Source organism: Pogoniulus pusillus, chromosome 10, assembly GCF_015220805.1.
Source record: "Pogoniulus pusillus isolate bPogPus1 chromosome 10, bPogPus1.pri, whole genome shotgun sequence".
NCBI classification, from domain to species: Eukaryota; Metazoa; Chordata; class Aves; order Piciformes; family Lybiidae; genus Pogoniulus; species Pogoniulus pusillus.
This window is the reverse complement of record NC_087273.1, coordinates 2,560,587-2,574,545: the sequence shown is the minus strand read 5'-3', so window position 1 is coordinate 2,574,545 and position 13,959 is coordinate 2,560,587. Positions and strand designations below refer to the sequence as shown.

At 49.5% G+C, this 13,959-nt stretch overlaps 1 protein-coding gene across 4 annotated transcripts in view; it reads left to right on the top strand.

The window, feature by feature from the left end:
- Window positions 1–1,300: 1,300 nt before the first annotated feature.
- The window catches only part of GAB1 (GRB2 associated binding protein 1), a 104,096-nt gene continuing 91,437 nt past the window's right edge, over window positions 1,301–13,959 (top strand). Inside the window, exon 1 of one of the 4 annotated variants that reach the window (XM_064149496.1) lies at window positions 1,301–2,240. In XM_064149496.1, the coding sequence (XP_064005566.1) occupies window positions 2,169–2,240 (72 nt within the window). In that variant the 5' untranslated portion in view covers window positions 1,301–2,168. The remainder of the gene's footprint in view (window positions 2,241–13,959) is intronic. The other 3 variants (XM_064149494.1, XM_064149498.1, XM_064149497.1) reach the window with 3 other exon arrangements.

The following is a 13,959-nucleotide window of genomic DNA, read 5'->3' as shown; positions in this document are numbered from 1 at the left end:
CACTAGGGGGACTATTTCTCTGCAGTGGAAGAACCATCACCACCACACGCCAGACTAAGCCTGCCGTTAGCAATTTGTAAAATACAAAGCAAAACAAAGCAAAGCAAAGCAAAGCACCAAAGTATTTAAAATATTTTTGACATTTATTCGGACACATCATCTGGCAGAGCAGCAGAGACAGCGCCAGCAGCAGAACTGCCCAATGAGTTAGGTGCTTCGCTTTTAACTGCATAGTGTTTAGGATTGCCCTGCATACCGCTCTTGGGTTTCTTGTGTTGTGACCTGTGCGCACGCAGAGCAGAAAGCCCTGCCTTCAGCCAGGAGCGAAAGCGAGAGGGCGGTGAGAGAAAGCAGCGGGACCCTGCGCACCGCCTCCGGTGCCAGCGGCGGTGTGCCGGCTCAGGGCGATCCCCGCCGCCTCCCGGCAGCAGGAGTGCAGGCGATGCTCTCCAACCTTTCGGGAGGAGCCGCCGCCGCCGGCAGGGCCCGCTCGGGGATCGCCTCGCTGCCGCCCCGGCACCGGCAGCTGCGGATATTCCCCAAGGAAAGGCGCTGGGTCCTTCCAAACGCCACTTGAAAATATCACTAATGCAGCAGGGCATAAGCAGTCAGGAACAGTCGAAGCTCGATTGTCAGGGTTTAATTTGGGTTGGGGCTCTTTGGGTTTTTTTTGCTGTGTTTTCGGCAGGGAACGGTGCTATGGAGCGGAGGGGCTCGGGGCAGGAGGTCGGCAGCGGCCCACAGGCCACCCTCTCTTTGCAGCTTCTCGCCTGGGAAGAGCTATCACAGCCCTGCCGGGCTCCGGGCAGGACTGCACTTTGCCTTTCTGTCCTCACATCGCAACTTTTCCACTTTAGTGTTTCCTGTTTTTTCTCTACTAAGGCACCTTCAGACTCGCTAGGAGTAGTTTCCTTTTCCCGAGTTGTTCCTAATGCAGCTTGTATAGGGCTTTGTGGCTTGGGGGCGAAGGGGTGGGGAATGGTTCCCAGGTCTTGCGGTGGGTTTCAAAGAACCAAGGGAGATTTCAATTTTCATTAGCTCAGTCCTGGCTTTCGGAACCGAAGAGAAATTGACATGCCCCTCGCCGGGCGGGTTTGGAGCTGCGGCTCAGGATCCAGGCCAGACTCCTACTTCTCTTCCGCCGGCAATCGGCGGGCCCGGCCCGTACTCTCCCCGCCCTGCGCCCCCACCCGCCCCGACGGCCGCGCCGCCGCAGTCCCGGCTGGCTGCTGCCGCTCGTCCAACTACAGCTCCCAGGATCCCTCTGGGAGGCCCCGTTCCCTCCCCTCTCCCTTCCCGGCCCCTGCTGTTTGAAAAGGCTCCCGTGGAGTTTCGGGAGGAGCCGCCGTGCCGTGCTGTGGCTCCTCCGCTCGGGGCGGCCCGGAGGCTGGCGCTCGGGGTCGGAGAGGGCGGAGTGGGGAGGCGCTGCCGTGCGGCGGCCGGCGCAGTGGGGAAAAGTGGGCTGCAGGGGGACGGGGGCCGACACGACGCCGTGAATACCAGGGTAAACCCCTCCCACGCTCGTCGGGAGAAGAGAAGCCCCAGCCCCGGGGGCTAGACCCAGCTGCGGGCTCCCCCCTCGCTCCGCCGCTCTTCCCTAGAGGTGAAGGAGAAGGAGGCAGGAGCGCCGGCCGATCCCCTCCTCCCGGTGCAAGGGGAGGAGGAAGGGGAAAGGAGAAAGAGCGAGCCCGGGGAGCCGTGGCGGCCGAGCTCAGCCCGGCGGCGAGGCGAGGGGAGGGAAAGCCCCCCGCGGCCCTTCCCCAGCGGGAGGGTCCCGGCGGCGCGGGGGGCGGTGCCACGGGCGCGGGGCGGCGGCTGGATCCTGCTGTGGGACTCCGAAGCCGAAGTTGCGGCGGGGCGGCGGCCGCCCCTGTCGTCTCGCCTGATGTTCGTGTGACTCGGCGGCGGCGGTGGTTGTGAAGAGGACGAGAGAAGGGGGAGACCTCCCACCTCAGCCCCGCTCGCCGATCCGCTCCGGCTGGTTGTTGTGCGTGAGAGACAGAGACACACACACCGCTCCCCGGTCCCTCCCCTCGCCCCGTAGTCCCGGGGAGGCCGGAGCGGGCGCGCTGCTGCCGCCGCGTCTCGGGGCACCCTCGGCCTGGCCCGGCCCGGACGCCTCTGCTACCGGAGAAGAAGGAGTGCCCCAGCGGGCAGACGGCCCAGCCATGAGCGGCGGGGAGGTGGTCTGCTCGGGCTGGCTCCGAAAGTCCCCACCGGAGAAGAAGTTGAAACGCTACGTGAGTGCCCTTTTTCACTCGGGGTCCATGCTCTCCTCTTCCCCGCTTCTCCCCCGGCGGGGACTCCTCGCTCTCCCTCCGCTCCCGCCGGGCCCTGCCTCTCCGCGCGGTCCCTCCCGGCCGGGCCCGGCGGTGCCGCCGCCGAGCCGCCTTTCTCGCCCGCCTCCCCGCTTCGGCCGAGACTGTTGCCCAGAGTGTCCCGCGGGGCCTCCGACCCTTCATTTCCTTTTTTTTTTTTTTCTGCTTCTCGTTTTCTTTGTTTTCTCTTTTTTTCCCTTTTCTTTTCCCCTCTCCCCCCCTCCCCGTCCTCACAGAGGGGCGCCGAGCGGTCAGATGTGCCTGCCCTGTTTTTATCGCTGTTCTGAGGGAGTCGGGAGAGAGAGGGGGGCGGAGTTTTTCCGTCTTGCTCTGGATCCGGCATCGAGATACATATATATACATTTTATTTTTTTTAATGTAGGCATTTGCTTACTGGTGCTGGTGGCCGATGGAAGGGGGAGGGCGCTGCTTAGGGGCGACTCGGTGCGGTGGGCCCAAAGTCGTTCCTGGCGGGAGAGCAGCCAGAGCTGTTGGCCCGGAGACGGCAAGCGCCGGGGATGCCCCGGGAGCCCTCTTCGCTCTGGCTGGGGTCGGGGGAGCTTTGCCCTTGGAATTGGAGCCCTCTGCATCGGGGAAAAAAGGTTGGGGGTGTGGGGGAGGGAGCCGCAAGGAAAGTGCCTTTTTGTGGCTGGAAGTTGAGGCTCCTGTTGCTCGAAGTGCGTGCGTTAGCGGGGCCGCAGCGGAGCTGACACGGAGCTCGCAGGAAAATGGAGCGCGTTTGCTGAGAGGGCAGATTCGGTGACAGGGCAGCGGCGGTGCTGCCGTGCACCGGGCTCCCCGGGGCCGGCTGAGGCGCTGTCAAGTCACGTAGGAGGAGTGGGTGATGCCAGGAGTCATCCCGGCTGCAGAGCCCTTTCCCGCTGGCGCTCTTGCACGGCATCTGTGTAACTGGGACAAAATGCTGGGCCTGCCTTTCTTTCTCCTTTGTTGTGCTTTTGTTTGGGTTTGGTTTGGTTTTGTTTGTAACCTTCATTTACCAAGTTAGGTATTGGTGTGGCGTGAGGTTGTTTTGGTTGTTTTGAGGATTTTTTTCCTTCCTTTTTTAATAAACAACTAAACCCTCAGATTCCTTTGAGGATCTGTGAATGTGGTCTTAGTGTGCCCGTGCCAGTTTCATCTGTTAGCGATTAACAACTGCTTTGCGAAGAGCTGTTGCTGTTATAGGCAATTTTTTAGATGCCATTACCTTGGTGAAATAAGACTCTTTTTAAATAGTAAACTGCTATTTGGGGTAGCCTAGTGACAAAAATCCGGTTCAGGCAAAGGACGTGGGAAAGAGAATGTCCTGGTAGGCGCAGCAGGGCTGTGCTTCACTGCTGAGTGGGACACGAGTACTGGTTTTGGCTGGCCCTCCATGGGTTTGTGTGTATTCACAGGATGCTGCTTTAGTAATGTGGAAGAATTAAGAGCAGTATTAATGTTCTTAAGGTTTGAATAAATTTCCATCTCAGACTCTAAATCATGTACAGCTATGCTCTCTGTTAATGGACAAGAATTTGCCCTCCTAAATCAATACCATAAATCAGTCCCTAAATACACTTGCTTTTTTCCATGTAACTGCCCTTTCAGTGTATTTATAGCTCCACCTCTATGCTACAATAACATCTTAACCTTTGAGGGGGAAACCTTGACTACAGCGCTGGTCAAGTGGTTCCCTGTCCTGAAGGAGTAATTCTCTAATTTGTACTTGAAAAGAAGATCTGCTTTTTGAGGAGGTATCAGAGTGATAGCGAGTTCACATCTCTGCTGTCTGTAGGTCATAAGGTCATAAGTTTCAATCTTGCATATTGTTTTAGGCTTTTTATTTCCTGCTTGGATAAAAGAAAGGTGCTGTTTAAATGAGGACGTAAAAGTAAAAAGCCGCCTGCTTTTCTGCAGTGCCTGATCAGTTGAAGGCTAAAGGTTCACACTCGCTTCAAAGACCTAAAAGTGACCTTGGCATCACGATCGCAGTCTTCAAGCAAACAAAAAGTTGACGTACTTAAGATGATGAACTTTAGCTGAGTGCATGGATTGAAGTGTTGGCTCATGCTCTCTGTAATTCTATGCTCAGGCAAAGGCACAGAAGAGCTGTGGTTTTTAAAGCTGTATTTTATACCGGCGATATTTCAAGAGGCTGTACCAGATGAAAAGATGGGAAAGTGATTTCAATAGGAAACTGCTTTTCTGCAGCACATACTTCTCACTTGTATATATGGAAAATCAGAGCTTTGCGCTCTTTCTGTGTGCAAGTGTTGGGGCAAACCCAGGTTACCATCTGGGAAAGCAGATAAAAAGGCTGAAATTGCCATTAAATATGGTTTCAGTTCTTAAGGAAGGGTGAAAAGGAGCACTTTGAAGCTAGTCCATAGACATATGTTTCACAGGGACTTCAATTTTTAGTTTGAAACAGTTGGACACGGTATTAAAGCTAGCTTACAGTCATTTGGAGGCTAAAAAAAGATAAAAACCCCAACCAACCCTGTCCTGCAGGTGGAAAAATCACATTGCCTTGAATATATGCCTTGATGCTGTGGCTATGCTTTTTACTGTCTTAAAAGGAGTCCTGTTTTCATGTCCTGTTCATACATTTTTGATACAGAAGTAACTTTCTGATAAGCATTGGCACCTGTTGTTGGCTCCCTTGGAGCTGGTATTCAGAACAGTTTGTTTGCTGGAATAGGCTGGTCGTTTCCAGCTACAGAGCTCTGAAAATGCAGCTAACTTCTCATGTCAGCTGGAGGGTCCAAGGCGTGGATGTGGGTGCAGCAGAGGAGAAGGGAGCTGGGTCTAAATCCTGCACAGGTCTCTACAGTGTACGCTGTGATTGCACGAGTACGTGAAAGAACTTGTTCGTGCGTAGGGATGGAGAGCTGCTCAGTTTCACAGCTTCTGCTACTCTGCCTTGTTTTCTTTCCCCACTTGTGCTGTTGCCTTCAGCTTTGCAAATGCTCATATTCTCACGTTAACCTCCTGTATTGCTCAGCTCCTCTTGTTTTTCAAAGAGTTGGAAAGCCTTCTTCTCCATGTCTGCCCTTTAAAAAGTGATAGTAGACTTGGCTTAAGAGTCCTCTGCTGCGCATGTGCCAGTTAAAATAGCTGCCTCTTTGTGGGAGCAACACAGAGGATTTTTACTGCCATTATGCTGAGAAACTGCCAGGTATTTAAACACAGCTGTACTTGGTAAAAGCTTGAAAGAATGAGAATAAGACTTCTAAATTCTCTCCTGGAACTACTACACTTTCACCTGGTGGGTGGCTGGGGCTCGGTGTGAAAACTGGATGTGCTTAAAATCAGCAATTCGGTGTTGATGGTCTGTTTATGGGACCGGTTTGTAGAAAGTCCACGGATGTGCTAGAGGAATTCACAGTGTTCTAGCATGTCCCACTTGGAGTGCAATACACATTTTTTGACAAAAGGTTAAACTTCATCAAAAGCACCTCACCTTGGGAAAGGAGAAAACACTGCTTTGGGCCAGCTGGGTCAGATTTTTCTGCCTGGTACCTTTCCCTGTAGTTACAAAGAGTTCAGAAGATAATTCTGAAAGTGAATTAGGAAAGCTGCATTTTTATGTAACTATTATTAAACCCCCTGTGGTTATATGACTATTCCTATTGATTGTACATTTAATTATTTAAAAAATGAGACTAGGCTTGATCTCCTGAGGACATAAGGGACACTGATACAATTCAGACAAGGCTAAATGCACAACTCTCTTATTTATTCTGCAGCTGCAGACAGTGGCCAAAAAAGTGCCAGACTATTAAGCTAGTGAGTGGTATTTGGACTATAGCAGGCTCAGACAGTGCAGGTACAAAAGTAGAAGTGGAATATTTTACTGTGGTTTTGTTTGGCAGTTGCTCTTTGACACTAATCACATAGGTGCCTCTTCTGCTTCTGTCTTGAGTAATACTTAAATGTGCTCAGATCTGTGTAATGGCGTTAAGAAATGTTTTATTCAGCAGAATAGCTGTAGTCCGGTGGAAGCTGCAGCACCTGGCAAAAGCCCTTGCTCTGGAAGGCACCTGTTTGTGTTAAAGTGGGCTTTGGGGTTTTGTTTGGAGCTTTTTGTGATCTTGCATCAGCAGAGCAAGCAGATCTTAGAAGCTAGCTGGGTTGCAGGGGAATAACCAACCAAGCAAAACAAAGGCAAACAAAAACACAAACAAACCAAACCAAAACACAAAGCCCAAACCCAACAACAAGATGAGCGTGTTTGACATCACTCAGTCGCTGGAGAACTGGGGCAAGTTAACTCAAGACAGATGAGTGTAATCAAGGGATGTTATGTGATGTCTTAATATTCTGAACTTTGCTGTGCTTGTGCTCCTGCAGGAGTTGAAGACCTTGCAGGAATTGATGTTCATGCAGAAGCCTTTCCTTCTGGAAGAAAGTCTGCCTGTTTCCTTCTGCTATGTGCTGTTCAGGAACCAGGATTTTGACTTTTGCTGTTTTTAAACATGGGTTACTAAACCCTAGGTGAATTTGAAAGCGTGATTAAATGTAATGTATTGTGTTGACTGTAGAAGGAAGTTGTGTTGTGTGCTGGGTGAAGGTGCTGAATTGATCTCTGGTATGATTTTGGGTGTATAACTACCTCCTAACTTTGCTCTTTGGGTGCAAGTCTCACTTGAGGTGCGTGGAACTCATCGTAGAAGTATCTATCATCTTTGACAAGAGGTTAGCAGCTGGTGTTGACTTTGCTGCCAAAGCTACAGCACTATTAGTGCTTGACCTATGGTACATGCTCTGAATTAACTGCCAGCAGATGGTTTCAGAGGGTTAGAGCAGGCAACAGCATATAAAACAGATGCAGAAGTCTAATATGCATGTACTGAGATATGTATCTGCCTCTAGTTGTTCTATGCCACCCTGATGTACACAGCGGTAATTTCAGCGTTTCTGAGCTTGGGTGGGCAGACACTTCCTGAACTGCTTGGACACAATTTTTCTTGGTGTAGAGACTCAAGTAATAGAAAGTGCAGGTGAGCTACTAGGCAGCTGAAGCAAGCTAGATGTTCTAAAGATGTTTTCTGATGTGAACTTCTGTTTTCTGAACAGATGTTAAATGGTAACCCTTAGCTTGGGATCATAGCAGCTGAGAGACGAGGAAATTGTCAGAATCTAACTTTTTTGCTGAAGCTTAAGATCATTCTCAGTCACGTGTATAGCAGTTTATGAATACCCTTTCACCAGGCTTCTGGCTTTGGTGGGTGTCTTGGCAAGATCTGGTGCAGCTGGTCAGAGGGGATTGCAATTCAGTGGAGAACTACCAGGGAGCAAGGTAAGGAAGCGGAGAAACAAATGAATGTTTCCCACTTTCTTGATGCTGAGTAGTGGCTGCTCCTCCACGAATGCACCACCTCTTGCAGCACTGAACATTCAGTATGAGCAACATTTGTACTAACCAGAAGAAATCATGAAATGCCTTGAATTGAACTTCAATTACACGCCTTATGACTTTGTTTTGCATACCTCATAGTCAATCATAAGCCCAAAGCAGCTGTGTGAAATGTGAATTGATGTACTGGCTAATGCTTTTGCTAGCCTACTGAATAAAAGGCCTTGACTGTCACAAGGAGCATTCGTTCTGGAGGCCTTTGGTTGACCAGGTTGCTCATTCAAATGAGAGATAATCCATTTCCATTCATCTTTTTTGGTATTCAGCACTCTGCTTTAAAGAGAAGAAAGTGACAGACACAAAACTGTTTCCAGTGTCCTTTTCTCTCTCTTGAAATTTACGAGATCTTGCAATGATGTTTGAACACTTCTGAGGCATGGGGGGTTTAATCTTTCCTTTTGGCATGACTTTTGGATCAGATTGTTAAAATCAAGAGTCATTGCTTAGGGACATTTAGAACACATTTCTTAACCGTGAAATTTGGTTCATGGCTTGGATAAAAGTCATGATGAAAAGGGTAAAGAACACTAATGGAGAAATTTGGTGTCTTTCAGATGGCTCTGGCTTGGGTGTTTTGTGCTCCTTCAGTCTCCTATCATCTTTTCTAGTCAACAAATAGATGTCACCAAGTATGAAGTAGGAAAGTGCAACTGATGTGGTGCAAATTTTGTACACCTCCCTGTTTTTTCCAACCCAGCTTCTTTTGCAGGTTGCAGTGGCAGCCTTCTTGAGGCTTTTTCAAATCAACATTAGAAGTTTTTGGTGCTGCAGTGACTGTTTTATTGCCAATAGAAGCAGTTTGAACTGTTGCAATTTAATTGCAGTATTTCATTAGGAGGGACAGACCTGATGTCATGTAAATGACTTGAGCAAGACAGGCAGAAAGACCAGACAGAAAGGGATAATCTTGTCAAGGCAGGTTTGTGCTGTGCGCAGGTGGATAGTGTTAGTCCAATGTAACTTGCTGCACTATTAGGGACTCTGGTGTGAATTCAGCTCCTCATATGCACAAAGAAGTTATTTCTAAGGCAGCACTCCCACTCTTGGGGTGGTGGGCAGGGGTAGGGTTGTGCCATCTCCTGATCCTGATGATCTGATTAAATTAAAAGATGGTTAGAGAGCTCCACAGATAATTCAGCCTCTTTCATCTCACACAAAGTTACCTTATAAACATTTCCCTATTGGATACTGCTGTGGAGACAGTCAGATACTACATAAGGTTAGATCATCTTTTTATTATTTTGGGGTTTTTATTACAACTAAAACCAGTGTGGTATGTTCCAAAGAGCCTCAAAGATTGATCATGAGAATCAAAACTTTTAACAACAGCTGGAAGCAAGACCAAAACCAAACGTACACCCCCCTAGAAAACCAGACTATATATGCTTTTATTCCAGGGAAGAGGTTTTTTGTTACAGAAGAAACACTCACAGATAAAACCAGCATCTTGCACCGAGCAGTGTGTACAAAGCTAACAATATTTGTACTACTATGAACACTTCTCCTTAAGTAAACAAGCCAGAGGATTTGTAAGAAAGGAACCACAGCAGCCTCATCAAGAACTGATAAAAGGAAATGGGCAATACTTCATTTTCCTCCTGGAATCATAGAATCAGCCAGGTTGGAAGAGATCTTCAAGGTCATACAGTCCAACTGAGTACCCAGACCTAACCAATCAACCAGACCATGGCACTAAGTGCCTCAGCCAGGCTTGGCTTCAACACCTCCAGGCACAGCAACTCCACCACCTCCCTGGGCAGCCCATTCCAATGCCAATCACTCTCTCTGCCAACAGTTTCCTCCTAACATCCAGCCTAGACCTCCCCTGCCACAGCTTGAGGCTGTGTCCCCTCCTTCTGTTGCTGCTTGCCTGGCAGAAGAGACCAACCCCACCTGGCTACAACCTCCCTTCAGACAGATGCAGACAGCAATGAGCTCTGCCCTGAGCCTCCTCTGCTGCAGGCTGCACACCCCCAGCTCCCTCATCCTCTCCTCACAGGGCTCTGCTCCAGGCCCCTCACCAGCCTTGCTGCCCTTCTCTGAACACCTTCCAGCACCTCAGCATCTCTCTGCAATTGAGCAGCCCAGAACTGGACACAGCACTCAAGGGGTGGCCTGACCAGTGCTGAGTACAAGGGCAGAAGAACCTCCCTTGTCCTGTTTCTAATCCAGGCCAGGATGCCATTGGCCACCTGGGCACACTGCTGGCTCCTGTTCAGCTACTCCCTACCAGCACCCCCAGCTCCCTCTCTGCCTGGCTGCTCTCCAGCCACTCTGTCTCCAGCCTGTAGTGCTGCTTCTGCCACAGGCTGGCCAGGCTCAGAGAGGGAATCGTGATGTGGGGCTGTGTACCTGGGGATGAAGGAGCTTGCCCAGCAGGAGAAAAGCAGCCTGTTCTCTATGTCTCTTTGCTTGGTTTCCACACAAGTTTTCTGGCCAGATAGCTGGTCATGTGTGGGTTGTCATACTGCTTTATAAGTGAAAATAACACCAGATAAAGCCTTCGTGGCAGTGGAGATAGTGGCTGTCACAAACCAAATCTGCTTCCCCACCCACTTTCCAGCACAGCCAGCCTTGGGGCAGGGTGATGGCAGATCTCCTGCCTGCTTTCCTCCAGGGTAAGCCTGTCTCCACCCCAGGAGGAATGTGATGGGTTTCAGTATTGCAGGCCAGCATGGTCCTCCCTCCGGGGTTGCTGCTACTACCAGGCTCTTCAGCATTTCTGCCTCCAGAGAAAAGAGGGGGAGAGAAAACACCACAAAAATAGAGTGGCTTTGGTTTATTTTTCTGTGTTGTCTGGGGCTTGGGATTTAGAACCAGACTAAATCTCTTTTAGGTGTTTATTATGGATAGTAGGAGTTCATAGGATGGGATTTGGAGTGTGGAAGAAGAGTCCAGGAAGCTATTCAAACACAGTTAATACTTCTGCCTTCAAACAGACCTTTGCAATCAACGCACCAGAATGACAATCCACTGGGGAGACTTCATCGAAGGGCAGATAAATTCCATTTGCCACCCCTGCTCGGGTGTCTAAGTTTCAGCATGGGATTGTGCTTGTTTCTAACAAAGAAGGAAGGCAGCCTGAAAATAATGTGTCAGTTTGTCATTTTGCCTCTGTATGAAGAGTAACTGCACTGAGTCACATACTGTGCCAGACAGCTCTTCCCAGTCACACTTAATGCATGTTTCTTTTACACTTTCCTGACGTTTGAGTTCCCATGCAGATTCTTAAGCAGGATCAGATGTAGTAAGAGAAGTGGCACCTGGTTTTGGGGTGGTGCAGGGGAGAATTAATACTCTGAAGGACTGCTTTTTGAAACTGTTTGGTATAGAGCTTGTAAGCAGTTGTAAATCTTGGTTAAATCTGAAGTCCAGCTGTGGCTGGGCAACAACTGACTGGAGAGCAGCCCTGAGGAGAGGGACATGGGGGTGCTGCTGGACAAGAAGCTCAGCATGAGCCAGCAGTGTGCTCTTGCAGCCCGGAGGGCCAACAACATCCTGGGCTGCAGCAGGAGAAGCGTTGCCAGCAGGGCCAGGGAGGGGATTCTCCCCCTCTACTGAGCTCTGCTGAGACCCCACCTGGAGTACTGCAGTTCTGGAGCCCCTGGGACAAGAGGGATGTGGAGATGCTGGAGTGTGTCCAGAGCTGGGCCAGGAGGATGCTCCAAGGGCTGGAGCAGCTCTGCTGTTAGCACAGACTGAAAGAGTTGGGGCTGTGCAGGATGGAGAAGAGGAGGCTCCCAGGTGACCTTCTTGTGGCCTTCCAGGATCTGAAGGAAGACTACAAAAAAGCTGGGGAGGGACTTTTCAGGATATCAGGGAATCACAGGACTAGGGGGAATGGAGTGAAGCTGGAAGTGGGTAGGTTCAGGCTGGACATGAGAAGGATGTTGTTGAGCGTGAGAGTGGTAAGAGGCTGGAATGGGTTGCCCAGGGAGGTGGTTGAGGCCCCATGGCTGGAGGTGTTTGAGGCCAGGCTGGATGAGGCTGTGTGCAGCCTGCTCTAGGGTAGGGTGTCCCTGCCCATGGCAGGGGGGGTTGGAACTAGATGATCCTTGTGGTCCCTTCCAACCCTGACTGATTCTGTGATTCCATATACAGAATCTAGCAAACAGCTCTGATTTTTAGGAGTGTGTGGGAATGCAATGTAAGAAAGAAGAATAATGAGCAGTGTATAAGCATGTGACCTTCATTCCCACTGGAGTGAATCCTTGGTCTGGTGAAATACAGTCAGGGAGTCTTCCCTGTCACAGCAAACACTTACTAGTAAGGAGCATGTTAGGAAAGAGGTTGAGGGATCAGTCGATGCTCCTAGTGGTTATTGTAAGGATTGATGTTGTGTTCTTTATATTATAGAATGGTTTAGCTTGGAAGGGACCTCAAAGGTCATCGAGTTCCTACTCCCTGCCATAGGCAGAGACACCTCCCACTAGAACAGGTCGCTCAAGGCCTCATCCAACATGGTCCTGAACACCTCCAGGGAGAGAGCAGCCACAGCCTCCCTGGGCAACCTGTGCCAGTGTCTCACCACCCTCACTGCAAAGAACCTTTTCCTAACATCCAGTTTGAATCTCCCCTCTGCCAGTTTAAACCCATTACCACTTGTCTTGTCATTACAAGACCTTGTCAGTAGTCCCTCCCTAGCTTTCCTGTAGCCCCCATCAGATACTTGAAGGCCACTATAAGGTCTCCTCGAAGCCTTCTCTTCTCCAAGCTGAGAATTCCCAGCTCTTGTAGCCTGTCCTCATAGCAGAGCTGCTGCAGCCCTCTGAGCATCTTTGTGACCCTCCTCTGGACTTACTCCAGTTCCGTGTCCTTGTGTTGGGAGCTCCAACAGAACTGCACACAGTACAAGAAAGAAGTAACAGGATGTCCAAATAATACCTGGACTTGAGATGAATTGGCAGTTTATTCTTGCATGATTTAATGGGGGAAGGAGGGGGGAAATAGTGAGAGGGAAGGGTATGGAATGCAGTTTGAACCATAAGAGGCTGACATTTCCCAGGACAGAGGAGGCAGTGGATTGCTCTGCCATGTGGGGTCAACACTGGGAATGTAGGAGATTCCAGAGGGCTTGGAGAGAATCCCCAGGCTGTAAGTGTGAGCAGTTGGAGGTCTGGGATGTGGTAAGAGGAGACTACTAAATTGTCATGTTGTAAACTACTCCTTTGGTTCACCTGTGTGATCCAGTCCTTGCCTAGTTCTGCTGATGTGCTGCAAGTGTGGAAGGCAGGCTGTGGGCATGGTCCCATCTGGGAATTCTGCTTTCCTAGAAAGCAGTGATCTGTATTAACTTGATTTGAGATTTAATCCACAAACTGGTGAAAACTTGCCCCTTCTGACTATATCACTCATTCTGCAATTCTGTGATTTCTTGTGGTGCTCTTTGTTAAAGGAATGTTTTTCAGTTGCATGTTACAGTGAGTGCTGTTCTAGTGGTGGCACTGGATAAACTCTTTGACTACAAAATCTTACTGTTGCAAGGGAGATTAAGAAGTGCAAAAGTAGGTATAAGGAACTGTTGTCTAAGTGTATTCCTGTATCTTGCATGTTCTAATGTGTTCCAGTTTACTGTTTCTACACAATTACTGCTGCAATTATTTGCATCATGCTACGTGGATAAGTTTAGCAGTCTAATGACTTGTTACTCAGTGTGAAATAATGCCCTTAAAGCTCAAAGCTGAGGCCATGTCATACACTTAGTTATGACCGATCTAATACAGTTGTCTGCACAAATGAGGCTAAATTGCATAAGCACTATGAGAAGTGACTTAAGCTACTCCTCACTCCTGAAGGTCTGTTGGCAGGCAGAACACACTAACATGCACTCGGAGGTCAGTCATTACTAAGACAAAACCTGTTTTTTCCTTTCTGGAGCTCTGAGGAGGGGAGGGAGAAGGAGGTAGGGGGAAGATGCGAAGTGAAGAGTGGCACTGAAATGACTCATTAGTGTAAACTGGGAAGCTCAGGTTGGTTTTGTCTCTGGGTAATTTTGTTCAGGACAAGTAACTATGGAGTGTTCTACTATGGTGTGTACTTCAGTACTAAGGTAATTCACACACCTTTATGTTTTTCCTTGACCCAATGGCTGTGTTTATCTGTGAATCCCTGCAGCTCCAGGGAGAGAGGGCTAGGAACAGAGGAGGAATTTGTCTGGTTTATAGAGAGAGCAGTGGGAGAACCTTTACTGCTTCTGTAGGAAGGCACCATCATTACTGTGTTCTTCAGTGGTCTTTTCTT